The sequence below is a fragment of the Theobroma umbraticum genome, unplaced genomic scaffold (assembly GCF_002168275.2).
Source record: "Theobroma umbraticum cultivar Fairchild unplaced genomic scaffold, ASM216827v3 scaffold_51.0, whole genome shotgun sequence".
NCBI lineage: Eukaryota > Viridiplantae > Streptophyta > Magnoliopsida > Malvales > Malvaceae > Theobroma > Theobroma umbraticum.
Genome location: NW_018397260.1, coordinates 4,603,748 through 4,619,271, shown reverse-complemented (window position 1 = coordinate 4,619,271; position 15,524 = coordinate 4,603,748). Strand labels below are relative to the sequence as shown.

Here is a 15,524-nt window from a genome sequence, read left to right as displayed (position 1 = left end):
CTGATCCACTCAATAATCCTGTCTTTTAAGTGATCCTAGATATACAGCAAATCATTCAACTATTTATTCTCATCAACACACAGGCAGCAAAGAAGACAACAAATTTCTAACAAATGATTGATATATTGGGCATAGATTTGAATTCAAGATTGTTTGAGATTTGTTCTGTACTCGTTGTCCATTACTCAAATCTCATCTAAATAACAAAACCAAAGACTTGTGGAATGTAAGTTTGACCCAGATCTCATTCAAACAAAAATTAAATTAAATAAAAAAAAATGGATACCCTTTTGTGTATAATGACATTGGTTTAAAAAGCACATAAAAAGAAAAGAAAGAATGCAGCCTGTGTTTCGCACATGTTACAACATGACAGTTTGCCTCCGGTTGAATGTGCTGTGGAATGTTCTTCATTCAAGTTTTCTCCTGACCAGCCCTTTGAAGAAGTCAAAACTGTGGCCACATGAGAAGCAATAGTTTAATTACTGAGGAAAAAAATCGTGAAACTGATGTGGAAAGTACGCGGAAACTTCTTCTACTACTGCCAATGAAATGGGTGCCTTGCCAAGTGTTATGTGCAAAGATGATTAGAACGAGGGAATCTAATGCTCTTAGGATGCACCAAATCAAAGCATATTTATTCTTTTTCCAACTTGGGAATTTGATCATCTAAAGAAACCGTGTTTAAAAACGTGCAATTAAAAAGGTTATCATCCTCTGGACTTGGAGGAAAATGAAGCTCCTCGTCCACTGCATGCATGTTTATATTTGAAAAACCTTCTGATACATAATTTTGTATCGTTAAAGGTTTACTAATTCATGAATCTTTCACATCAGTAACGATCCCAGTCCTAAATTTCCAGTTGGTCATACTCCTGCTTTATTTTATTTTATTATTATTATTTTCTTTCTTAGAGAACATACTACTATTGCTTAATTTAGCATTGACATGCTTGCTTAACATTGGAGAGAGAGTTTTTCGTCCGTTTTTCCATTCACCACTGGCCCATTTTGCAAAGCACCGCCAGAGCTTGTCCTCTGCTTTTCCAGTTACTGTTGGGTCCATTTTGCACGACGGAGCGAGAATTCGTGGACCAAAAATTTACTTTTGGGCCATACAAGTTGGATTGTCAGAAATCTTGCACCATTTAATAGCTTTTTAGTATCCGTACAGACAAGGAGCAGAATAATTTTTCAGAAAGTGGACTTGTGCTTACTTAATGAGGAAATCAGTGCCAATAACTTGGGGTCTTCTGGTGTTCTCACACTATCCAATTCTAAAGGATGCCATAAAAGCTTCCAGGAACCACGCGTTGCATGTTTATCACTTCTTTCCTTAATAATTAATCTTTTGTTGTCCTTTTGGATGTTCTTACAGGTGGCTAAATAAGGCACTACTTATAAAATAGAAAAATGAATTCTGCACTGTGTTAATATTTTCTTTCCTGCCACTGGAAATATATTCTAAAGTCCTAGATGGGGAGATGTCACAACTTCAGCATGAAAAAAAGGCAAACGAAAGATACCTGTTTCCATCAGGATGGAGTTCACACATTTGATAGTCATCACCAATAGCTAACAAATACCCTGAGGATGTCAAACCCTGCAAAAAAAAAAAAAACAATGAATAATACTTCTAACACACTCAATTACAAGTTACAGCATCAACAATATGAAATTATGTTCACTTTAACATGTTTGTAGAACAGATATTGCTACTCAACACTAATTCAGATTTATACTACAAGTTTTTCTAAGTTACCACAAGATCATTGGCTATAGCCTTTACACTAAGAATTTCCACTCTCTTCTCCCACAGATATGCTAAGGCAAAAGGCTAAAGCTTGAGAGAAACAAACTGTATATTCTGGTCTGAAATTCGAAATGAAGATGCTCTTCAAGGCATTGTTTACTTTTACCACAGAGACTTTAAAAGAAGTTTTCCTAAATGAAAAAGAAAAATGAATTCTTGACTAGTCCTCCCTCCCCCAACAATCGATAGAAAAATTATACATTAAAAAGAGAAAAATGGGTAAAGATGCATAGTGTGTTCTTTCACTAAGCTAATTGACAATTATTTACTTTTGAGCAGACAACAAAAATCTTCAACCAGATAATTATGGAACAGAAGATTTCCCATCATACGTAAGAGGACAGAAAATTTAAGTATGAACTTAAAAGATTTAATCATTTAGCAGGTCATTTTATTTTCTTTTACAATTATACCCACAGGCAGACACCTGCATATGCAAATGTCAAGAAAGGACAAGTCAGAAACTTATGCAGTAAACCTTTTAGGTCTGCCGTACCTGGATAGTGACCACATTTTCCACAATTCTATCCTCATTCTTTTCCTGTACAATAACTCTCTGCCCACTGCATGGCCAATTCAATAAAAAATAAAATCGCATACCTATAAAAAGATATTTAGCGTATATATGCATGCCATAAATAATGGAAAAGTTTCATCTTAGTCGAGTTGCTTCAATTAAGAAAAGCAAAAAGCTGGCTGTACAAACACACACAGGCAACTTTACTAAAGTTAATGAAAAAAGGATCAACATGGAGATACACACATTAATGCTAAAAGGCTGTTCAAGTTGAATTTAATTCTTGAGACAAGTAATGATATAAGTAACTTCATCAGCTTCTATTGACTTAATGGTCATGAAAGAATAAGTAGACCATAATTTTATTCTTTGGACAAGATGGCCATCCACATGAAAACCTCTTTCTAAAATATTTCTTCTTCTTCTTCTTCTTTGTGTGTGTGTGTGCATGTGTGGGGTGGGGGGGGAGAGGGAGGGATAAGTTCTTTAATCTCTCTTGGATGGGAAATCCAGCAAGGTAGGCAATTCCAATGCAAGTATCCATCTATATCACATTCAGCCAGCCACCTTAATGCCCCCACTTGTGTTACAAACTTGCACTACCAAGTTCAGCAAATGATGGTTTACGTAGGCATACATCTCTTATCTTTGAGCTTTAATTAATGTTTTCTCTTTTTTTTTTAATACGCGATTAAGGTTTTATCCTTTACATTTTCTCCTATATATTAGGAAAGCTTAGGATTTTATTAGAATTCATACTGATGTAACCAAAGGCAACTGCGCACTTGAGTATTTGGCTTATTTGTTGATGCATGATCCCCTTGTCTAAAGAGCAACTTCGAATCCTCCCTTCCCCCAATTATAAAAAATACAAAAAAAACCAAAAGGCAACTGCTGACTCAATGATAAAAGACTAAGGCTGACAAGTGCAACAGCACTCCCCTAAATCATTAAAACAACCACTTAGTATAAAATGCTACAGGTAAAACTGCCAAAGCCAGTGCCACAGGCCCACAGTTCCAGGACCAGATTTTGATGGGACCATGAGTAGCTAATAATCCCTTTCCTTACTCTATGAAAACTAAAAAAAAATTTAATTGATAATACACACTAAAAGAAAGATATAAATTAAGAAAGAAAGTTCACCCATGGAGCCATGTTATATAGTAAAGTGCTACTGGAACTATAACTAGCTAATAACTCCTTTCCTTGCACTATTAAAACCACAAAGTTTTTTACTAGATAATACAGCACATAAACGAAAGATGAAAATAATAAAAGAAAATTCACCTATGAAGCCATGTTCTATAGTAAAGCTCCTCAAGAGTTTGAAATCCTGCATGTTATGTGACCCCCAAAATGAAAATTAGAAGTTATTATTGGTACTGAAAGCTATGCAACATAATTAATACACATTGATAAATATGGTATATCGTTTGTCTAAAACAGATTCCCAATTTGTTTCACAACTTAGACAACAAACATTCTAAATTGAAGATATAGGTTCCAGATGATGAGTTGTAAGTGTACCAGAGAAAATGAAGTGGGGAGGTGGGGGGTGGGGGCTGAGAATGGAGAATAATGTGTGTGCATCAGAGGGAAGAATCAGGAAGATGCAGATACTGTCTCTTATTCACAAAAGGTGATCCAAATTCCACAGTCTATAAGTAATTGAGGATTAATGGTAGCACAACTAACCATATTCCTAGCATTTCAATTAACCACTGTCTGTTGGAAACTTATGGAAATAGTTTTCAACATGAGAATGAAAATTGCACAATGCTCATTTTAAGAATGACCAAATTTGACAGAGTAAATGCATATTTACATATATGACCCAGGAGATTATAGAGAGAACCAAAAGAATGACTCACCTTGATTTAAGAAAATATCATATAACATCTCAAATTTATTAAAGAAGGCAGCCATGATATCTTCTCTTCTAAATTTGTTAGAAGTACTAGACTGCTCTTTTAATACTGCATTCAAGCATGTCGTTGGTTTCTCATTATCAACATTCAAACCTATACCTGCAAGAACATCCAATGATTTGTAAGCTTCATCATGCACATACGGTATATAAATAAAATAAGGCCAGCAAAATCCTATTTTCAAATGCAGAATGTGCTTCAATAGATCAACAGTCTACCCATAGTGAAGCAAGAATTTTCCATATGGGAGCAGAAGCAAGGATGCTACTGCAAATGCCTGCACAGGTGCAAGGGCATAACAGAGCTACTGGGGGTTGAAGTCAATATATTTTTCAACTTATGGGCACCTTCAAAGATAAATAATCAACTTTTAAGAAAATTTAAGGGTCACAGTCCCTCCATCTTATAATTTATCAGTGGCTCTGCCACTGAATCTAGGGATTTAAAGATACAGACAGAAGCATAGATAGTCACACTGAATTTGCTTATTGGCACTCAAAGGAATATGTCCTTTTACCAGAACTGACATTGAACTTCTTTGATTTATACGTTGATGTGCAGAGAATGCCTCCAACTTTAAGGCCATTTAAGTACAGATCATTTGGCCACTTGATTCTAACATCAAGACATGGGAAGCCCTGAAAAGATTTTTGGAAAAAGAAGTCTATAAAAATCTAAACTTCAGGTTCATAGTAAAGAATAATTTGCAAAATAAGAATGGTAAATGATGTGAATTATCAAAGAATAATTAACATTTTCCACTCTTCAGCTTCGACTTGGTAATTTTCTAAGATGTGCACCGTAAGTTAAACCTTTGAACTTGAAGTTGATGCATAGCAATTGTGGAACTTATATCCTTTTGGTTCAGTGGCATTCATCTTTTAAGGGAAAATAAGTCTATATCGGCAGTATAAGGGAAAGAAGAACAGGCTTACTTCCCGATCACAAATATCCTTTATAGCCTCCGTCACAGCTAGAGACACTACATATTGTACCAAAGGCACAATTTTTCCATCCTCCATTTCTAAAGTAAATGAAAACATAAGGCATCCCCTCGGAGACTCCCACGCATTCTTGGAACGACCTGCAAAAATCTCGAAACATTTACAAAATCATATTCATTAAAACCAATCAAATAACTTAAATGCAAGATTCAATTTTTAATAATTCAAAATTATTATTTACTGCTGTTTTTTAGCTTCTTGAAGTAACAACCAAACGAACCTTACCTCGCCCTTTAAACTGAACATCAGCTACACAAGCCGCACCAATTGGAAGCTCACAAAAATTGCTGTTCAAAGCTTAAAAATAAAACTTTAGCATTCCCGAAATAACCAAAAATTTCAAATAATTTCGACTGTTTTTTTTGGCCGATCGATTGTTCGCTTACTGAGAAACTACGTCGTGCGTGGAAGGCAACCGCGGGGACCAAATAAGATTCCGACCGAATCGGTTAGTCGAGAGCGAATTCAGAAACAAATCGACATTAAAAGCCTCTTCACCAAATCGGAAATTGCTAATCTCTGATCGTAAATGAGTTGAAACTTCGCCACCGTTTGGGAGCCTAAGAGCGTTGTTGATTTTTAATGACTTGGCAATTTCGGTTTCCGCAGATGACTTACCGCATAAAAATAGAGCAGAAGGCGAGCTCGTCTCCATGGCTGAGAAAAAAGAGGGAAAGTGATTAATTAAGGATTAAAGGTAAGATGAAGGCTTTAACAGAGAAAGAGAATTACCTGAGGCTGCAACGGAGAAAGAAAGCCTTGAAGGGGTATGATTTCGCAGGGAGAGGAATGGGAAAGAAATATGGGGAGAAAGGAACCGGAGACGGCTGCTTACCAACATGCAAAAATGATTTGGCAAAGCCACGTGGAAGACTGGTAGTTCAACGAAGATTTGAGTGACGTGAGAGGTTTTAGGACGGAGAAAATGATGAAGGGTGTCTTACGGCGATGCTCGAGGAATTGGCATCACAGACGCCTTTGAGACCGCATTTTTGTAGTGGATGGAAGACTTGTGAAATCGGTCAGCGGATGAGTGGCTGTGACGCTAATTTTCAATGCGGCTCGTCACTGAATAGTTGCAGGATTGTCCGAGACCTTCCCGCCTAAGCCTGCAAGGCCAGCATGGTGGGCTGGGCTCAGATCGAATTGGCCCAACCAATTATTTAAATTTTTTTTATCATATGCAATAATAAAAAATATATATTAAAATATATTTTTTGTGGTAAGTGTAATTTTGTTATCGCCTTAAAGGGGTATGTTAAGTTAAGATATTTCTTTAGTTAAACTTAGGAAAAAAGAGAGAAAAATAAAGAAGTAATAAATGATTAAACTATGTTTATGAAATTTTAAGAAAAATCAGGTGGTAAAGACAACAATAATATCGTTATGTGCATTAAATTTTCTTTCTTAATTAGGGATGGTAGTGGGTAAGTAATTATTATTTGTTAAGTACCTTAATCCAAGCTATATTATTTGATAAGATATTCAAATTTTATAAATATTTTATTAAAATTTGAATTGTTATCGGAATATTTTAGATAATATTTATTAAATATTTGGTTAAAATGAATTTAAAATTAATTTTTATATATATTAATAATAAAAATTAAATTAATAAATAAAAAGTTAATTTATAAAAAATAAATTAAAAATTAAAATTATATTTAGAATAAATGAATTTTAATAAATATATAAATAAAAATTTAACATTAAAAATTATTATTTTATAATCAAATTTGGTAATGGATATTTTAAAATTACTTTTCAAACCCATGAAAGTAATAATTTTATTATTCGAATTCTACTCAAACCTAATTATAGAGTATCTTGATCCTATTTAATATCAGATCAAGTAATACAAGATATTTTATTATAAAATATCTATTTACATTTGTTTTTTTTTATCAACATGCAACAAATTTATACATTTTAGTAACATAATTGCTCAAACATGCAATTAATAAAAAAATACATAAGATTACATCACTCATAAATGTTACACCTTGACTTGAACCTAAAATTTCTCCAAAAATTATGATATTTTATCACTTGAACTAAGTTTATAAATACTAACAAAAAATATCAAGATCATAAGTCCACATTTAAAACCCAAAAAAAAAAAAAGAAAAATATCATCTTATTTTAGTAATTGCTTCTCCATCGGAAAATTAGTAGAACTTGAGAACTACCAAAGAAAAGCGTATATCTTCATTTTAAGACCATGATTTCCAAATTTATATATCCTAACGATGCCGTATTAAGTAATTTTTTACCCACCCGTGTTTACGAGAAACATTCGCAGCAGTAATTTTTCTTTTGATGTATAACGCCGCACTGATTAAGAGCGAAGCAGCTGGATTAGTCCTCGTTCGTCAAGAGCAAACCTTCCAGAGCTTACGAGTTCTTGCTTGTTCATGGAGCAATTGCAGGCTTCTCTTCAAGCTCGTGGCTTAAGAGTTTCCAACCTCCCCGATAAAGGCCGTTCTCTCGTCACCACGAAGGATTTCTATCCAGGTTTTCTTTCCGCCAAATTAAAAAAAAAAAGAGAAAAACTCTGTAAATTAGATCAATTAATCTATCAATAGCCTGCGAATGCGATAAGTTTATTAAAAATGGCCTTTGTTTGTTTTCAGTAAAGTGCAGGAAAAATTGGAAATTTAAAATGCAGCTTTTATTTGCAGGAGAAGTAATTATAAGCCAAGAGCCATACGTTTGCGTGCCAAACAACTCCTTAACTGAATCAAGTTGCGATGGATGTTTCAGCAAAAGCAATCTCAAGAAGTGCTCGGCTTGTCAGGTTGTTTGGTACTGTGGGAGCACTTGCCAGGTATACCATGTTTCAACTCAACTAGTTGAATTGTTCATCAAATCAGTTGAAAATTATTGATTGGTTAATGTCTTATTTACAGAAGCTGGAGTGGAAGTTGCATCGACTGGAATGCCAGGCACTTGCTAAGCTTGACAAGGAAAGGAGGAAGTCTGTTACGCCTACCATCCGAATGATGGTGAAAATTTACCTTAGGAGAAAATTGCATAGTGAAGGGGTAATGGGGCTGGTTACTATTCTTTCATATGTGAGCATTATGAGTTATGAGCTTTTTTTTTTCATGGGGAATTATTTAATAATTCCTTAACATTTCCAGGTCATCCCGGTTACTGCTATAGACAATTACAATTTGGTGGAGCAATTGGTTTCTCGTATCCTGTTTTTATCATTGGGTTTAGTCCATTTTGGTAGAATACCTTTTCTGATTTATAATTCTGCTGCTCAACTATTTTGTTTAGCCTTAAATTCAGGAAAGACATGTCAGGTATCGATGAGGAGCAGCTAGTGTTATACGCACAGATGGCCAACCTTGTTAACTTGATTCTTGGGTGCCCTGACATCGACATAAAAGAGATTGTTGAAAACTTTTCCAAGGTCCATTTTTGAGTCATTTTAAGCTAATGTCTTAGTCATTTATTATATTTGAAGCATAATTACTTGAAATCACTGTTTTTGGTACGGTTGCCCTTCCTCCCTCCATCCAACAAAGAATAGGTTATATCTAGGTACTATGGGAGCAGTCTTACATTTCTTCCATGTGATGTTTCGCTATTTAATCATCAAAATCTCTTCTTTTAAATTGCAAAACGACAGGAAGAGTGCAAGCTTATGTTGAAACCTGAGGCTTACTTAAAACAATTTGCAGAAAGGAGCAAGGTTGTCTAAGTTATGTTGTAATTTGATGGATATTCAATCCAAAAGTTCATCCAAAAGTACGAATGGCCTAAATAAGCGGTCTGGGAATTTATTACAGTGTAATTTCTGGTTTCTTTTAAATTTCTGTGTCATGTAAATAGTCTCTAACTATTTCACCAAAGTGAGGAAAAAAATCTTCGCAATATCTTTCTACACTATATAGACAGATATACTGATGTATTAATTCTGAAAATTGCAGATTGCATGTAATGCACATACCATTTGTGACAGTGAATTGAGACCCCTGGGGACTGGATTGTATCCTGTTATTTCCATTATCAACCACAGGTAATTATGCTTACGGATTCATGCAGTATGGCTTCCTTTCTTGTGATCATTGGTTTACTAAACAACTCCCCTGCTGTAGCTGCTTGCCAAATTCTGTCTTGGTATTTGAGGGAAGGTTGGCTGTTGTACGTGCTGTTCAACATATACCCAAAGATGCTGAGGTGGGAAATTTTTTATTTCACATTTGTTTATGCTAGGAACTGATGTATTAGGATGTCCTCATCAGATTAGGGTTCCAAAAATGGTTAGTCTGTTTGATAAACATATAGAAGAACACCCTGTAGAAAGGTTCAATTTCTCAGGAAGCCAAGTTTGGTCAAGGCCAAGCTAGAGCTTAGAATTATTTTTGTTATTTAGTTACTTTAAATCATACCTGTAATCTTTTCTTCTTCTGTGGAGCTTGTACCATCATGATGTCTGTGAAGATACCACCAACATGATTTAAATGATTTGGTTTTTCTATTATTTTTTAATTGTGGCCTCAGTATTTTTCTTCCATAATTCTTTTTATTCAATAATATCATTACATGGTCCTCCCACAACATGTAGCTCTGCCAGCTATTATTGCAGATTTATTCTTTCCAGTTATGTGAATTGATGGTAGGTTTTTTCTTTTCTGGATCATAACTGATAAACCATCAATGGAAATTTCTGGATGTTATCTTGGCAAAGCTATGCTATGCATAGAGCTAAAATGCTTGCTAAAGGTGGAAAGAAGTTTCTAGATGTTCAATGGAGAGCATTTCAGCTTTTAGCCTTGTAATTTATTTGTGGCACAATGTAGCTGCAATTTGTTATAGCATCTATTTTATGCTCTTTGTCTTGGAATCTCATTGCTCTTTTCTTTGCAAACTTTTATCTGAAGCTTGAACCAGCTTCAAGCTGAATACCAGTCTCATGACAAAGAAACAGAGAGGAAGTACTAGAGCATGTTCAAGTTTCAATTAACCATTGATATTCCTAAAGATATAATGAGAATAATCCTTTGATATTGCAACTGAATGCGATATTCCTTTTCTTATATTTCCTAAGATATTGATCAGTTATATAGAGACTGCTGCAAGTACCATTACTCGGCAAAAGACTCTCAAAGAACAATACCTTTTCACTTGTACATGTCCCTGCTGTATCAAAGCGGTACTTGCTCTATCACATTTTTTATTCTTTTAGCATATAACATATTTGCTTTTGGAATGGACATTTTCATTTCACTGATTAATCGGTGCTTATATACTGTTGAAGGGTCAACATGATGATATCCAAGAAAGTGCAATTCTGGAGGGTTATCGTTGCAGGGACAACAGATGCAGTGGCTTCTTGCTTAGAGAATCTGGTATGTGACAATATGTAATTAAAGCCACTCAAATGACCTAGACAAAGTTTTACACATTTTAAAGTTTGGATATGCAGATGACAAAGGATTTGTTTGCCAACAGTGTGGCCTCACTAGAAACAAGGAAGAGATAAGAAAGATATCAAGTGATATCAAAGCATTGTTGGACAAGGCTCCTAAGTCTACTTCCTCTGGCAATATCCTTCTCTACTTTTTTATGTCAAGGAACTAATCACTTTCGGTGGTACTTTAATTTTATAAAGTTGAAATATAATTTTGCAGTTGGTTACTTGTTTTGATATTCTAATCTTAATCTCATTTCCAATGCCACTGTTTGAGTAAATAATTTTGTCTTGGTGAATTAATATTATCCGGGAACAATATTTATGTGCATTCATAGAGAGAAATAGATGAAATTTGATTCTTAACTTAAAGTTCAGATCCTCAGGATGCCATGATTTTGTATAAAAATATTGAAAAACTCCAGAAGGAAGTGTGCCATCCCTTTTCAATCAGTTTGATGCGAACTCGGGAAAAACTTCATGAGGTACTTCCTTGAGTCATGTTGACATCTTAGAGCAGAATGTAGGTTGAAGAAACTTATGCTTTTCTGTGTCTGTGTGCGTGCGTGCGTGTGTGTGTGTATGTGAATGTCTATCTATCTATCTATCTATCGGTTTCTCTTGGTCTAATTAATCTAAAATGATTCAATTTTGTATAATATAGCATCAGGATTCTTACTGCTGATTTGTTTTTTATCATCTAATGGCTTCCAGTCCATGTATATATGTTTTTCTTTGTACTTTTGATCTGATGAATGGCTAAACTAAGTTCGAAGCTAAACTGAATGCAATACATTTTTTTCCTGTTCTGTCAAACATCATTTGGTAAAACAATATTGGTTTTTTTGCAATATTAATTGAGTTGACTTGTGATTCTGATAAAAATGGATCAATTCATGCAGATATTAGTGCAGCTGGAGGAGTGGAAAGAAGCTTTGACATTTTGCAAATTGACCATTCCAGTGTATGAAAGTATGTCATATTTCAACTTGAATCTTTGACGAGAAACAAATTAAGCATCTACTTAGTTGTTCACTTTTCTCACTTGTCATGGTTGTAGGAGGGGCAGAGACAATAAACTTTAGTTTCGCTTCCTCACTTGCAACATAAGCCAGATGCATGAAGTATTTTTTTTTTCTATTTCAATATCTCATGAGTTTAGCAACCCAATCTAGTGGTTTTAATCCATAGGAGTAACCTAAAAGTGCATTCGTAGTCCTAGTTTGCACCTGTGATGTTTTCAATTTGGCCTGAAAACTCCAGTGCAAGTTTTGATAAAATTTACCCTAAATTAGATACAGTATAATGGTCCTGAGTTGAGAAATTACTGGCATCCTGAACTTACCTTTCTGTTTCATTGCAGGGGTCTATCCAGGATTTCATCCTTTACTAGGATTACAATACTACAGTTGTGGAAAGCTTGAGTGGTTAGAAATTTTCTTGACTTTGTTATTTACTTCATTCTCCGGTGCACTTCTTTCTTTCCCCTATTTTTTTTTTTAAAATTTATGTTAATTCCTTAAAATACTTATCAATTTTATAAAATAGACAGAATCCATAACTTGCTTCACAAAGTTGCCTCTTGGGACCTTATAACGGCTAAACTACTTTTGTGTGCCTAACGTGAATGTGAGATCCACCTCAGTTCATGATCTTTATAGCTGTGCTTGTGCAGGAATATAACCAAAAATCAGTAACTACATCACTCTGATCAATTGGTTAATGACATAGTATTGTTACATATAGAGTTCTGTTAAATGCCTCAGTGAAAGTATCTTTTAGCAACTTTGCTTCACCTGGCAAGCTTTATGCAAGGCCTTTTAGAGAAAAATATCCATTCTTTTCATTGTAGGTTGAGACTTTGGAAGCTTATTTCGAAAATGTACTGGACAGTAGTTTTGTTGATCTTTCATGGGTCAATGAGTGGGAATGAACTGCCTGCATGACGTTCCTTTTATGTAGATGCAATCAGTGCTGCTTGAATCATGAAATTGGCAACTTTCACATAACCTCAACCCTCCCTTTGATATGATTACTGATATTTTTAACTCTTTTGAATCATTAACAACTTTGATATTAATCACGACAGGTTGCTCGGAGAGACAGATGATGCTATCAAATCATTGACGAAGGCGGTTGACATACTGAGAATCACTCATGGGACAAACACTCCATTTATGAAAGAACTCTTGATGAAGTTGGAGGAAGCTCGTGCTGAAGCTTCTTACAAGCTTTCATGTAAGGAGTAGTAAACTACTTCACTACCGTCATTAGCATTGTCATCATGTGAAGCATAAACGTTGCATGTGGGAGTGATTCGGTTGTTCCGTCAGTTCAATAGTCGGAAGCCATGAGTTTGGTTTTCCCCGAGCATGTTCGAGAGGATTAAGTTTACAAGATGAAAAAAAAAATTATCTTATTTCATATATCTGAAAACCTATTGAAAAAAGGGGGAAAATTATTTCATATGATGATGAAATTTTTTGTAAGATTCAGTTGTATTAGTGCTGTTTTATGCATATAATCAAATGATTAAAGTTTGTGATATATAGTAACTCTCTTTTGTTGGCCAGAATATGTACTAACCTTGAAAATCTCAAATCTAGGGTGACGTTTAGTTTCTAATAAAAATGTATTAACACGCAAAATCAAGGGTAAGAGCCATTAACTACCTCTTGTAAGTTGTAAACAGCATCTGACAGCCGTTGGTTTTATGATTATTTTACGATCCGACCATCGTTAATTTACAAAGCTCTCTCAGCTGTCACTGGCTTCAAATTCTTAAAGTTTTATTTTAATTCAGTTCAAGAACATATTTTGAAAATCGATATATCTTATCCCAAAATAATCAACTTAGCATGTCACATAAGTCTTGTTATTAATAAAGTCACATGGATATTATATGATATCCATATTAACCCTACATGAAAAAAGGAAAGATAGGAAAATATAATTTTCATGGAATATAATGGATATAACTCAACAATTTAAAAGAGAAATCACTTGTTAGAGAAAAACAAGTTGAAATTTTCTTAGAAAAATAAATTTTGTTGATAATATTTGAGTTTGATATATTGATTTTTTTTAAATTACAAATTTGTGTTTATTTTTATCTAATGTTTGAAAACATTTTTCTAAAAATAAAAAAAAATCAATTATGTCTTCTTCAAGCAGTAATTCGGTTCAAGAATTTTGCTTCCATCATATTTCTTAAATTGCATGTGAATTTTTTATTTTTTAAAATAATAATTATATATTCGTATAACGAGTTATGATTCCATTGAAGGAGGACGAGCTCATGCAATCTTGACAGATTAAATGTGGATTGCCTTTAACGGTAGCCGTGAGTTAATAATGGAAACAGAGCTACGTCAAAATCCGGTAGCCTGTACCTGGACGTCCCTAAAGTTGAGTCTATTTTGTACGGGGTTTATTTAGCACTTCCTTTATTTTCTCTTGTACTCTTAAAGTCCAAATGCTTATTTGGCACCTAACAACAAAAATTACGTATTTTTTTATAAAAAATATATAAACATTTAAGAAATGTAAAAGATATTTATTGTTGAAAAGCAATTAATGTTTCAATAATATATAATTAAAATTTTATAATATTAATTAATATGTAAGTTATTCAATAATAATAGAATAACTTAAAATATTTTTTGTGAAATTCATTCAATGTAATTCAAATTTTTATTTACAAATTTTTGGCTAATGTTATATATTACCACAATAATTTTCCTCTCTAAAATGTATTAGAAATAAGTAAACATGCAAATCCCAACGTGTGTATGTTCTAATATATTTAACTACTTATTGTTAGTAGTACATGTCTAGCTCAAAATTTGACACAGCTGTCAGGTTGTTAGAATCACCGACGTTTGATAGCCGTTGGTTTTTTGAGTTTGCTAAACGGAAATTAATCATCAAGGTCCTGTCACTGTCCTGGCCCAAGTCAAAAGTACCGTAATCCTATCATTTCTACTCTCTCTCTCTTTCCCCTCTGCTTTTTCTTGTACTTACTATAAATAGCGAAGAAGAAGCTCGCTGGCTTTATTTTCACTTGCGAATACCTCTGACTCTGAGAGAAAAAAGAAAGCAAGAAAGAAAAGAGAGAGTTAGTTATCATTTCAATGGAGGATGATTTGGAATTGCAGAGGTTTCTTGAAGCTGAAGGCTTAACCATTAATACTATTCTACCGAAACGGCGTTGCCTCTTTGCCACTAGAGATTTCATTCCCGGTTCTTCTCTCTTCTTTGTTTTTCTTTAAAAGTATTTGAAGCTTTTAATTTGCATGTTATACAAGCAAAAGGAAAGGTTAAACTTCATTTTTTGCATGCAAGCAACAAGAAAGAAGAGCGAGTGTGTTTATTGCCTTGACAATGCAGACTTGTACTTTATTGGTTTTCTTGCATGGAAACAAAAGAAAGAAGAGAGTGAAACATACCAGAAAGAAAGAAAAAGAAAACGCATTAAACTGAACTTAAGTGTTCATAATATTTTCTTTTCATTTTCTTTTTTTATAACTCTGTTCAAGGTAGTTTTATGATCTTTTGTTAGCATCTAGTAACGTATTAGTTCATGAAGGTACTTTCTTTTTACTCTTTTCTTATTCTTCAAAGTTCAAAATATGTATAGTGTATATATATAGATATGTAAGTAGATGCATACGTATGTAGTTGTGGTTTAGTGAGGGGATATAAGCTTGTATGCCAATGATTCATTTATAGCAACGGTAGGGAATGCAATTATTTTTTGGTTTTCTAATTTTGGTACTGGTTGTAACAACCACATTTCAGGAGAAGTGATTATGAGGGAGGAGCCTTATGTGTG

At 34.0% G+C, this 15,524-nt stretch overlaps 3 protein-coding genes across 4 annotated transcripts in view; 2 read left to right on the top strand and 1 right to left on the bottom strand.

Annotated features, from left to right (window-relative positions):
* Positions 1–247: 247 nt before the first annotated feature.
* Positions 248–6,295, bottom strand: LOC110416957 (biotin--protein ligase 2). Its single transcript, XM_021429112.2, has 10 exons — positions 5,998–6,295; positions 5,652–5,922; positions 5,491–5,552; positions 5,197–5,345; positions 4,779–4,899; positions 4,205–4,360; positions 3,621–3,666; positions 2,310–2,376; positions 1,527–1,603; positions 248–453 (listed from the first exon to the last, which is right to left on the bottom strand). The coding sequence occupies exons 1-10, from the start codon at positions 6,104–6,106 to the stop codon at positions 411–413; spliced, it is 1,101 nt and encodes a 366-aa protein (XP_021284787.1). The 5' UTR covers positions 6,107–6,295; the 3' UTR covers positions 248–410.
* Positions 6,296–7,491: 1,196 nt separating this feature from the next.
* Positions 7,492–13,257, top strand: LOC110417220 (histone-lysine N-methyltransferase ASHR1-like). 2 transcript variants are annotated; one of them, XM_089783578.1, is made up of 14 exons: positions 7,492–7,779; positions 7,899–8,092; positions 8,175–8,309; positions 8,409–8,463; positions 8,568–8,686; positions 9,207–9,295; positions 9,375–9,456; positions 10,328–10,432; positions 10,538–10,628; positions 10,706–10,827; positions 11,071–11,175; positions 11,593–11,662; positions 12,054–12,117; positions 12,780–13,257. In XM_089783578.1, the coding sequence occupies exons 1-14, from the start codon at positions 7,680–7,682 to the stop codon at positions 12,937–12,939; spliced, it is 1,491 nt and encodes a 496-aa protein (XP_089639704.1). In that variant the 5' UTR covers positions 7,492–7,679; the 3' UTR covers positions 12,940–13,257. The 2 variants fall into 2 exon arrangements, with proteins under 2 accessions (XP_089639704.1, XP_089639705.1); XM_089783579.1 differs by having other exon boundaries at positions 7,499–7,779; positions 7,947–8,092.
* A 1,262-nt stretch (positions 13,258–14,519) lies between these two features.
* LOC110416489 (histone-lysine N-methyltransferase ASHR1-like) overlaps positions 14,520–15,524 on the top strand; it is a 3,484-nt gene continuing 2,479 nt past the window's right edge. Inside the window, exon 1 of the mRNA XM_021428490.1 lies at positions 14,520–14,621. Coding sequence (XP_021284165.1) covers positions 14,520–14,621 — 102 coding nt within the window. The remainder of the gene's footprint in view (positions 14,622–15,524) is intronic.